This window comes from Halictus rubicundus, chromosome 14 (assembly GCF_050948215.1).
Source record: "Halictus rubicundus isolate RS-2024b chromosome 14, iyHalRubi1_principal, whole genome shotgun sequence".
Lineage (NCBI taxonomy): Eukaryota > Metazoa > Arthropoda > Insecta > Hymenoptera > Halictidae > Halictus > Halictus rubicundus.
In genome coordinates this window covers 3,983,259-3,996,323 of record NC_135162.1, presented here as the reverse complement: position 1 = coordinate 3,996,323, position 13,065 = coordinate 3,983,259, and the positions used below count along the sequence as shown (strand labels likewise).

Sequence of the window (13,065 nt, the reverse complement as noted above, 5' to 3'; positions counted from 1 at the left end):
CTGGTATATATCGCACAAAATACAATCCATTTTTTCTCTTAAAACATTTCTTAGGTCAAACGCTTACTTGTTTCGATGTAATAATGTTTAAAATGACTTAATATATGCCTGCGATAAAACCAACAAGTGTAACTTTCCTCCTAATAGCAGAAACGGCGAAAAAATTCGGTTTTTCTTGTCTCGACAAAAAGTGCCCACAAGAAAAAATCTAAAAAAAATTGAGGACACTGCCTGTTATGGTACTTTATCGGGGCACTAAACAGCAAAATAGCATGTTTTCATATTTTTGAGAAATGTACATTTTTCCGATTTTTTTGAGGTTTTTCATTTTTTGCGACCACAGTTTGCAAGAAAAAAATCTGAAAAAATTCTCAAAAATCTGTCTTAGGATCCAAAATATGCCACATTTTTTTCAGAATTTTAGGAAGCATCAGAGTGTGGGAAATGCGCGGAAAAGCGCGAAATCTAATTTACCCTGTAACTACCCTCGCGGGCAAGATAGGGGGCTGAAATTTTGCTCAGAGGGGTTTTTCTGGGTCAGCTTTCGAATGGTTCATTAATAATTGAAAAACCTCTAAGGGCAGTTTTGACCATCTTAATCGGCTAGGCCCTTTAGATAATTGTTTTAAATTATAGATAATTTTATTATTTCTTCGATTTTGTCAACGTTGTACTAAAATACAGCGTTATTGTAGTACACTTTTATTCAACTTATTTGCTTCTATTAATCGAGAAAATCTTATTTGAATATTCGAGTAGACGAGAGAAGTTGGGTACAGGACCCAATTACTGTGGGGGTAAACCAATTACTGTGCCTATATTAATTATTTTTAAAGCGTAATGGATATTAAAAAAGAGACGTATAATATATATATATATATATATATATATATATATATATATATATATATTAACTGATTTTAATGATAAAAATTTAACATCTCTTTTTTAATATTGATTATGCTTTAAAAATAAATATAATTAATATAGGCACAGTAATTGGGTCCCGTACCCTACGTCTGTTTATCATTTTCTATTTTTATAGTTAATAGAGACTTTAATTGACTGCAAATTTTACGGCTTTACACGAAACTTATACGATATACTGTTCAACAAATCATTTCTATTTTTCAAGCAAGACAACTTCATTATAAAAATGTTAGTTACGAAAATTTTCGAATACCTTTTAGAATTGTTCCAAAAAATTGTAACCGAATGGAAAAAATGTGTAAACTTTAATGGATGTTGTACATTCTGTTAACAAACTTGATGTATACGAAAAAGTGTCATATTTTTTATATGGATACATTTCTACAATAGCTCGTAAAATAAAAAATATTTTTGCATTATTTGCGAGAACAATCATTTCGTTAATATTGAACGCGAAACGAATCGGCAGCTGGCAAAATTGTTCGTTTTATCGGAGCCGGAGTCCTTGTACCAATTCACCTGTATACAGTTTCGCACCTTGTTATTCATAATGGCACGCATGCACAGTATGCATACGTGAATGTCATCTTTCGCTTCGCCCATATTCAAACGAGCGACATGTCGAGATCTCCTTTTAACACCAGGACTATCCTTGAGCTCGTGGAGTGGCGGCCTGAGGCATCCATTATTTAGGGGTGAAGTGTCTCCAGAACCAGCTGGAAAACGATCGCATTGCATGCCGGTTTATATTAACTAATTCAGATTTTTTTCCATACGAATATCGCAGTATTTATTTTAGCAGGTTGAGTGCCACACAGTGCCATCTTAGACCATATAAACCGATAGACACAGCATGTGTATAGTACGTGTACAGGAAAGCCGAGGATCCAGTGAAGAAAAGATAACGGGAACATGTGACGTCACAAGATAATTCTCAAGATAATTCCAAAATGGCTGACACGGCAGACCTTCATTGTAATACCTTAATAAAACATATAGAATAAACATTTGTATCTCAAACATACTTTACGCAGGGTGTCCCAAAAATGTTGTATTTCTTTGGAAAGTGATTCCTAAGGTCATTTGAAGTAACTTTTTCGTTCGAAATGTACCCGCCCGCTATAGCCGCGTTCCGATTGGTCCGCATCCTGTATATTAATTATTTCATAATAAAATGCCAAATTTTTTGAAATTATCCTGTCCTTTCTTTCCGTGTTACCTTTCCGTGTTTTATGAGCATAGCTTATACCTCTTTGGAACCTGTGACGTCACGTATTCCTTTACCTCTTCTTCAAGGCAACTTATTTGTACCGTCTCTATAGGTTTATATGGTCTAAGGCTTGATGAGCATAACCTATACATCTTTGGAACCTGTGACGTCACGTATTCCTTTATCTTTTCTTCAAGGAAAATTATCTGTGCCGTGTCTATAGATTTATATGGTCTAAGGTGTCCATAAAAGTCACACAGAGTGAAAACAACACAGTGATGGACAAGAAAAAGTTTAAAATTGGAATTCTTTTGTATGAATACGAATAACTTTAGCACTAGATGGTTCTCGAATGTTGATAACCAGACTGCTAATATTTATGAAAAATAAAAATTGTTTGAATCAATTGCAAGACACAAGAGCCAAGCAGAACTTTCTTTCTTCCTCAAGTGATTTTAGTGAATTGAAACTAATACTGTTTTTGGTGCGTTGAAATTACGTTATAATCGCAACTATTTATTTCTGTCATAAATGCATAAAATCCACAATCTATTCACAGTATACGACATAAAAAAACTTCTTTTGTTTTCACATAATGCGTTAATAATCCATTTTGTTCGACACGTGCAGCTGACAAAAGAAAGTTTCAAAGTCTTTTGCATTGGGATAATATTAAGGCGAAACTTCCGAAAACCGGCCACGCCCAATTTAGCTGAAATTTTGAAGATAGTCTCGTTTCGTATAAAAACGATGTTTACGAGAAGGATTTTTGGCGGCTCGAAAGTTGTGACCTAAAATTTCTCAAAATCATAGGGAGTGACACTAAAATAGTAAAAATATTTTTCGCAAAATTTTGGGTTGCTGAAAATCTTTCTCGCAAGAATTGTTTTTATGTAAATTGCAAAATTTCAATTTCTTCAAACAAAATCTACTGCATATGAATGTTATGTCCTTCTTTTAAAATAAAATAGAATTCTATTCTTTTTTTACCAATATTTAAGCATTAAAGTAAATGTAGACATTAGGATGGCTCTTATTTACTTTTGAAAAGAATTTTTTTGCGGCACTACCTAGGATTGTTCCAATTGATACCAAAAATCTGTGCAAAATTTAAGCTCGATCGAATAACGAAAAAACGCGCTCTTAAATGTTAAAACAATAAATTAAATGCTCATAAAATCGTTTTTCTCGAATATCTTCTAAATTACCGACTGTATCGAGAAATATGTTCAACAAAACCTGTAGATCTGAACAGGCTGCGTCTTTTATGCAGTATTACTTTTTTCATAAAACAAACGGTTTTCGCAAAAAATGTAGAAAAATGGAACAAAATCAAAAACTTTTTTCTAAAATTTGGAAACTGAAGTGTGTTTTCATTATCTTTTATCGATAAACATTAACGAGAAATGTGTATTTTTCTTTTCGAACTTGCCGAACTTACTTTCTTTTGAATCGCATATTATTTTGAAGGAAATTGCGTGTATCCTTGATTAGAAGTCAAAACAATTTTCGGGTTCCATTTTATCAAGGGTGAAGGTCTTGTACAGAGAACTACGCCCTCTAAAACGAACCGTTAAATAAATATGAGCGAATCCGTAGAACGTTGTCCGGGCGAGGCAAGCAATACGCCGCGCCTCGGCCGGGCGAGGCAAGCGATGCAATAACCGATAATGCGTTGGTCGCTGAACAACGCGACGCGCGACGCCTGGCCGGGCCGGGCCGGGCCGGGTCGGGCCGCCGCGCCGACCAATGCGTTATCGCGTTGCTTGCCTCGCCCAGCTGATTCAGAGACAACGTCGTACGGATTCGCTCATATTTATTTAACGGTTCATTTTAGAGGGCTTTTCGAAACTTAGTTCCCTTTATAAGACCTTTACCTTTGATAAAGTGGAACCTGAAATTTTTGTTGACTTCGAATAAAGGGAATATACGGAATTTTCTTCAAAATAATATAATCAATGTTTATTGATAAAAGATAATGAAAACACACTTCAGTTTTCAAATTTCTTAATCTTGCGACTCTGCATGGCCGTTGCATGTGGCACTCAAAGCATTAAAAGGCAAAATCCAACAGAATTTAGTAGAATTCCAATTTATTTTCAAGACATTAGAACCAATAGCAAAGAAGCTAAAATAGGGCAAGTTCTTAGGTTTTCGAAATACGTAAGCTTGCACGAAATTTGGACTGTTCGCAAATCGGTTGTCTGTCTTTCGAGATTTTTTACCTTTTACTGTCTTAGCATTCGATTGATACCTAACGTCTTACGTTCAGAATAAATTTCCTTAATAATTAGAATGAATGCCATTGAACGACAAGCTAAAAGAACTTTTAAATGTACCTATACTATTTCATTGATTTTCCTTACGTTTTACTTTGTAGAGTTAACCGATTTGCCCAATGAGCGGCTTAATTAATAGACTGGTTATAGGTATATCTATGCTATACTATACTATAATAAACTATATTATACTACACTATACTATAGTAGACTACACTATACTACACTATACTACACTATACTACACTATACTACACTATACTATACTATATTATGCTATACTATACTATACTATACTATAATATACTATGCTATACTATGCTATGCTATGCTATGCTATACTATACTACAATATACTATGCTATACTATGCTATACTATGCTATGCTATACTATGCTATACTATACGATACTATACTATACTATACTATACTATACTATACTATACTATACTATACTATACTATACTATACTATACTATGTTATACTATACTATACTATGATATACTATACTATACTGTACCATATTATAATATACTATATAACTACACTATAATAGAGATTGGTGTATTTCTTGTCAGAGGCCATCGTACCAATGCTTACCGGTTTGCAATTTTTCTTCGGAGCTTGTGTGACATTCTAAAAGACGTTGCTCGTGCCTCATCATAAGCAATCTGAAGCTGAGGTAGTCTATCAGGGCATCCAAGCCTTGGTTTTCCTCGTCGAGGAACTCCCTGACCCATCTGAAGTTTATACGTGTCGTGAGGTTAATTTTATAAAAAAAAAGTTTTATTCACAATAAAACAGAATATTTACGCGTTTGCATTTATACAGTAACTTATGCGTGTATTCATACGGAATCGAGTAAATGAAAATTACGTTTATTAAATTTTGTATGCTCACGTTACTTTGTTGTCATTTCACACGCTCAATATGAATCTGATAAAAAATCTTTCTACTTTCTTTTCCCCGGAATTATTTGACTGTTTAGAAATTGTATCGATTGCATTTAAAACGAGTGGTAATGAAGAGATGTTGTTCAGAATTTGCTTGCGTGTAATTTAATATTAAAGCTATATTGTATAAAAAATTAGAACAAAAATAAAGAATGTATTACTTTTAGATACAAAAATCGAGGAAAACCGCTAATAAAATCAATTTTAAATAACTTTAAATTAATAATTTTTAATTAATTTTAAATAATATTTATGTAATGTATAACATTTATATTTTCTTTTTACACTACCAAACAATTATGCCAAAGCTTAACAGATTTTGATCGGAGAATTTAATAAGATGCATTTTGTTGGTCTAAAGAGAAAATTTCACAGCTACACGAAATCAAGATTGGCAGTGCTTAAGAATTTGAAAATCCTTCAATATCTGGAATTAGGGGAACTTCCTCTATATCTATTAATAAATCTTTATATCCAATATCTGCATCAATTTGATTAGCAACTATCTGATAGTTTTTTAGTTTGCCTTATGTGTCTGTCTGTATCAACGATGACGATTAAATTATACGTAACAAGAACACACGGCAAACTATTTTTTCTGGTCATCTACAGGGTGGCCCACATAACTCTGAACAGCTCAATATCTCGAAAACTATGCCATCGATTTTAAAGTTCTTAGCCTTAAATTGCATGGAACTGAAGGGCCTTTCTGACTACATAAACGTGAAGTGGCCTCCCTTCCCCTTTAACGGGGGAGGGGAGGTACCTTTGTAATTTTAAATGGAACCCCCTATAAAATGTTACATATTTGGATTCTACCGGAAAAAACAAGTCAATTTTGTCTGAAACATTTTTTTGTCAGATACTTCCATGATGAGATATAACAGTTTGAAGTTTCGAGTTGTAGGTACTTGAAGCGCTCGGAAATAGCGTTATGGAATTATACGCGCTTGAGTCCTTTGCTTATTCGTGAAGAAATCAATGTACTTTAAATTAAATGTTCAAAATGTCCACCACGGGCTTGTAAACATTTATTTACTCGAAACATCAAAGTTGTTCTAACATTTTTTAACATTTCGGGAGTCACTGAAGCGCAAGCGTCACGTATTCTTTGTTTCATATCCTCTTTTGGTCGGTGGTTCAAACATAACTTTGTCCTTTACATATCCCCATAAGAAAAAATCTAATGGTGTTAGATCGGGGGATCGAGGAGGCCATTGACGAGGTCCCCCACGACCTATCCATTTGTTCCCAAATTTTTCATTCAAAAATTGCCTGGTGATGATTGCAAAATGTGGAGGAGCGCCGTCTAGTTGGAAGCACATTTCTCTTCTAACGTGCAGTGGCACATCTTCCAAAAGCGCAGGCAAATGATTTTTTAAGAAATTACAATAACTTGCAGATGTTACAGTTTCTTGAAAAAAATAAGGTCCAATCACAAAATCTCCTATTAGGCCACACCAAACATTTAAAGACCATCGATGTTGAAAGGGAACACATCGCATCCAATTTGGGTTTTCCACGGCCCAATAATGCAGATTATGTCTATTTACATGCCCTGAATTCATAAAAGTGGCGTCATCGGAAAAAAGCATTTTGCACAAAAAGTCATTTTCCACAACACCCTGCAGCCACTCACAAAATCTTACGCGGTGATCGTAATCTGCTATCGAAAGCTCTTGTGATAAAACCATGTGATATGGATGATACTTTTGCCGTTTCAAAATTCGTTGAATTGATGAATGACTAATATGTGATGTTTGTGCAAGTGTACGTTGACTAATATGAGGATTTAATGTAATTGCAGCAAGAATACTGGCACTATTATTTTCATTAGTGACAGCTTTACTAAGCCGCTTTTCTAAATTATGAAATGTTTCTAAATTATGAAGCGCGTATAATTCCATAACGCTATTTCCGAGCGCTTCAAGTACCTACAACTCGAAACTTCAAACTGTTATATATCATCATGGAAGTATCTGACAAAAAAATGTTTCAGACAAAATTGACTTGTTTTTTCCGGTAGAATCTAAATATGTAACATTTTATAGGGGGTTCCATTTAAAATTACAAAGGTACCTCCCCTCCCCCGTTAAAGGGGAAGGGAGGCCACTTCACGTTTATGTAGTCAGAAAGGCCCTTCAAGTTCCATGCAATTTAAGACTAAGAACTTTAAAATCGATGGCATAGTTTTCGAGATATTGAGCTGTTCAGAGTTATGTGGGCCACCCTGTATAAACTTAGGTATGCCCCGTTAACACTTTGGAATATTCAGTAAAATATGATGTTACATGTGTATATACAATGTTACGAGCAAAATAGTCGGTATTATAAAACAAATAAAATAGTACACTCTCTATAATGATAAAGAAAATTTCAATGTCAACTTCAAGCATAAATGTAAATTATGTTTGTATTCACCAATGACGTTATATGACAACATTAAAAATAATATCAACTATGCCGTCTTTAAATACGCATAAAACTTACACTTCCACTTTCATTGAAAGTGTATTACCATTGTATTTAGTATCAAAGAAAATGCAACAGGTATCCATTTACTTTTAAAACATAGTATTTGCACACTCACATTTTTCTTCGTACCTTGACGTAAGAAAATAGCACATTGGTGTAGACTACATTTTTAGCAGTTTGCGACGACTAAAAACACAATGCTCAGATAGAGCAGTTCATAATTTATTATTTGGAAGTACAGTGTTTTCTCGATATATGTCCCAAATATCTAAACGATAAGAGTCCCAGAACTATCCCCACTACCGCGGGGTATACGGTGTATCGAAGAATAGTATCTTCCAGCCGATATACGTCCCTAGCCAGACACGTGTTTTGGACATATATCGAGTAGACACTGTAGTACAGAACACAAAAAAAGGTTTTCGACATGATCGTTATATTTTAAGATATAAGATAAATTTAAATTTTGAATCGGTTATAATCCAAAAAAAAAGAAACTCAAGTCTCTTTTATGGTCTGAGTATGTTTTGCTATTCTCTTATAAAGGCGATTTTTAAGTTGCTTCTGTTGGGAATTCTTTAAATTTTTTTAAATGCAATACATGCTATAGATTCTTTCCAAAACTTATATAATTTTTAGAGTTGTTTCCCATGAGATTAAAAAAATGAGTCTTCATTTGTTGCTAAATATTACTATACATTTCTTTATTCCATTAATTTCTATAAATATACATTATTTATTTCTATTCCGCTTTATTTTTATGACGAGGAACTGATTCTTTTCTGGTTTTACTCCTATAGATACCACCACAAGATAATATAATAGTTTTTATAGTTCGAGCATAACTATTCATTCTAAATAACAACGTCAGTGAAGAGACTTTTAATATTTTCAAATGAATTTTTGTAATAGACGATCGGTATGTATGTAGATTCATTAGGTTACTGTACTTTCTTTTGTGTTATTTTCAGATAAATTGCTTTGGTTAAATAAATTTTATATAAAGTTACTATGAAAATTCTGAATGCACAAATACTTTTCTTTTCTTTTTTTCACTATACAGTAGACTAAACAATTCAATTTCAAAACTCCAAATATTTCCGCCACTGTTCCAAAATTTGCGAACAAGTTCAGAAGCAGCGATGGGCAAAAAGCATTTCAAAAAGCATTCGAATGACAAATACAATATCAACTTGTAATTTATTTCTTTACAAATGTGAAATGTATTTACATATTGTATTCGATTGTTTAATTATTACAGAATACTTCCATTGAATACATAAGTCAGTTGACGAATTCCTTGGCGTTTTGCATCTAATCATTAGACTGCGGATTTTTTCATTAACCATAAAAATGTGTAGATGTAATTTAACGGAGTAAAAGACAATTTAAGAACGTCAATACGTTATTTTCGATTAAAAAAATTTTTAAAGATAGAACGAAATTTTTATATGGTCTCTGTGTCTTGTAACTGACGAAGAAATTTTTGATTTTGCATTACGATTCGCGGTCTATTAACCCCTTGTCCTATAACAACGAGTTAGAGTCGTGGTAAGAAATTTGGGCAAAAAACAATAAGCACCAGTCTGACCCATGGCACCTCGTTCGGACCAAACGTAAACAACACGAGTCACACCCGTGGTTCAGTTGTTCTCGATATTTTCTTACTTTCGTTGCGCCGAAGTACAGTGAATTCTCGATAAGGAGCAAAACTGATTCCACACTATTTGAAACAGCATAACTTTTTTCAAATTAGTCCAAGTAACTTTAGTGTTTTTGAGAAGTTTTTAGTCGAAAATCGTGAAAAACGGCAATTTTCCCACTTTTAATCGTTTATAACTCGTAAACGAAGTAACCAATATCGGTGAAATTTTCAGCATGGATATAGTTTATTCGAGCGAATCAAACACATTCTTTAAATTTTCAATACAGGCTCAGATAAAAAAGCTGAAAAAACCTACTTTTACTATTTCTTTTGCGATTCCGACCAACGCAAATTTTTTTCAAAAATTGTTTACACCTCGTCTAATAAACTAATCTTTCTAACTTCTCAATAACATTCAAGACATTTGATCTAATTTTAAAAAAGTTATGCTGTTTCAACGACACCGACATACCCGTGCCGTGTTATGTTTACACTCCTCGGCGTCCGAGGCCTCCCAACCATGGTGGCCCCTCACGGGGTATACGCCGAGGTAGTGGGGATAATTCCGCGACATTCATCATCCAGGTTTTGGCGACATATATAGAGAAATCACTGTATACGTGTCACAAGACGCGTACATTTTGCGCAAGTTCGAGCACACGGTTAACCAGCTAAGTGACCGACCTTCTTGTTTATTGTGGCCCGAGCAATCTGGAGTTAGCGGGTAGGACAAGGGGGTAATCATGTTGTGGAATGTGAAGTGCTTCTGCAATTTGTATTTAAGAGCTCGTTGAATACCGAATACCTGCTCTAACAGCAATATTTTATCCGAAACAAAGCTCGATGGTTGAAATATTCATCTTTTAACAACATCTTCTAATCACCGTCTACACAGGCTGCGGCTGTGCAGGCTGCAAAGGACAGAAAAGGAAGTAATTTACTTTTTATTCGGCTACGATACTGTAAATCAGGGGTGACGAACTTGCGGCTCGCGGGCCAGTCGTGGCTCCCATCCCCACTCTTCTCTCCGGCTTAGGCAAAGGAGAGTTTCCCCCTCTACTCGGCTGCTGAACGGAGGTGGAAGAGTTGGGTATCATGCCCATCACTCTGGAACACGGGTTAGGTCGAAAGTGGGAGAGCTGCTCTCTTCCATAGTGGGAGAACCATCGCATTGGTAGTGGGGGTTCTCTGGCTCCCGGCGGAGAAGAAGTTTGTCACCCCTGCTGTAAATTCAAGTATTTACACCTTTATCAGATCAAAAATATGAAATACTATTGTATTCGGTACTCGATGAGCTCTTAAATACAAATTACAGAAGTATTTCACGTTCCACAACGTGATTAATCGGCTGCGGATGTTTGTGCAATTTGCAATTTTTCTAGACGAATTTTAAGGAAGAGGAATCGAATGTAATCTCATTTTCAGCGGTAGTAGCCTTTGTGGATTTGAAAGAAATAAAAATTGTACGAAATTCTGTCGAATTTCATATTCTAGCATTTTTTTTGAAAATTTTCAGAAGCCATAGATGCATAAAGATCCGCAATCTACTGATTAAATACAAAATGCCAAGGTATTCAACTGATTTATACATCCGATACAAGTATCAGATATTTTACACGTATTTCAATTACAAAAGCATTCGACGCTGCCCATCACCGTTCAGAAGTGTGTACTGCTGCATCTCGAAAGAGATATCATTCGAACTTACTCTATATGATTCGTTCTTAAAGAGATTTCCAAATCCCGAAGTACTTGTGTCGACGTTGACTCTCCAACTATCTTTCTTTTCTGGAAAAACGCAAGGAAACGATACGTCTATATAATCGTTAGTATCCGTTGTTCAGTATTGTTGAGCGAAAACGAACCAAAAATAAACGATCTTTTCTTTCACAGCTCAAGAACAAAAGAATTCGATCATCGTATCAACATGAATATAGTGAATCGTTAATACGTACACCAGTGGTGGGCACATTTGCCTCGATCGAGGCACCCACCGTGGCGCCCACTGTCCCTTTCCAGTAAGTGCCGTTACCATGGAGAAAGGACGCGCTTCGCCTGTCACGTATTGCTACGAAGGTACGTACGGGCAGGCACAGAAGACACGAGACCATAGTCGCCAGATGAGGGGAGGGGAAAAGTTACCCTCTCTCTGCCCAGTATCGGCTTGATCACGTGACATTCTGACATAGACACGGCAAAGACGAAACGCGTCACGTGACCGGACCGTGTGGGAACATGCTTCGATCTGGCGACTATGAACGAGACACCAGCGAACGCGACGAAGGCAGTGTCGCCAGATGAGGGGAGGGAACACGAATTGAGGGGAAAAGTTACCCTCCCTCTGCCAGTACCGGAGTCTGCACGACAGAGACGGAACGCGTCACGTGACCCGGCCGCGGCGGAAACCTGGGGGAATAGCGTGGGGTAATAAAGGGAAATTAGAGTAGGGGAACAAGTTTTGATCTGGCGACTATGCACGGGACACTAGCGAACGCGACGAAGCACAGTGCGGACAAGTCGGCACATCTCACTACATTTTTATTTGACGATGCACGAAAATTTCCTTTGGCAGAACTGCATATTAGCAGGAAATTCATATTATTATTCGTTTAAACATCATTTAACAATTCTTTTTATGCATAGAAATCATTTATTTTTTCAACTTATTAATTTTATTTTTAAATGAAATTTTTTGTGACTCATTACCATTGCATATGCATTAGTAACCAAATTTAGATTTTTGTAAAAAAATTTGGCCATGGAGGCACTCTCTAAAGTGCCAAAAATCGAGAAATGTTATATTAACTGTAAATGAGTGTGCAATAATAATTCTGTGTAATGGAAAGTTCTTACCAAGGAATATGTATTCTTTATACATTTAATAAAGTAGATTTATTTTTTGTACAAATTTTCGATGGTGGTTTTATTTGTTAATTGCATATAAAACTTCAAATTAACATAAAACAAAAACGGCAAAACATGTCCTGAGATTTATGCATATTCGGATACATTACTTATTATAGTTTAAGAATTTCATAGTTTTGTCTGCGACTTTTTGCGACTCTCAATTTTATAAACTTTTTAAGAGGTGTCTATACCTTTCCTTTAGGATCTATCGTGGAAAATTTGTTATTTTCTTTTTAAATGTATTAGTTATATTGTTAAATTTCATTTTCTGTGAATAATTAACAATAAGTATACATTTGTAAACAAATTTGGTTGTAACAAATTTTGCCATTTGTTCGCCACAGTTACAGTGGGAAATTTACTGGAAAAGTTCAATATTCGTGTATTTCACAATATGAAATACATTTCTTTTGCAAAAAATGCGTATTAGGATGGAAATTGTTAATAATAATCATATAATAATCATTTTTATGCATAATAAAATTTTGCAATAATTATATATCAATCATTTTTATGTATTTTTAATTTGTTTTTAATATATGTTTTATAACTATTGAAAAAGTAATAAGAATGTAAGGATAGATCGAGATGTGCAAGTTCACGAGAGTCAATGATTTTGGGTCGCAATCAAAGTACCGAGAATGACTCGGATAGCGTTTTGTTA

The 13,065-nt window shown here is 34.9% G+C and overlaps 1 protein-coding gene across 4 annotated transcripts in view; it reads right to left on the bottom strand.

Annotated features, from left to right (window-relative positions):
- Window positions 1-13,065, bottom strand: part of Frl (formin-like protein) — a 139,958-nt gene that overhangs the window by 21,187 nt on the left and 105,706 nt on the right. For 3 of the 4 annotated variants that reach the window (XM_076800109.1, XM_076800111.1, XM_076800108.1), the window contains exons 4-6: window positions 11,203-11,309; window positions 5,022-5,161; window positions 1,468-1,646 (exon numbers count right to left, since the gene is read on the bottom strand). In XM_076800109.1, the coding sequence (XP_076656224.1) occupies window positions 1,468-1,646; window positions 5,022-5,161; window positions 11,203-11,309 (426 nt within the window). The remainder of the gene's footprint in view (window positions 1-1,467; window positions 1,647-5,021; window positions 5,162-11,202; window positions 11,310-13,065) is intronic. The other variant, XM_076800110.1, reaches the window with a different exon arrangement.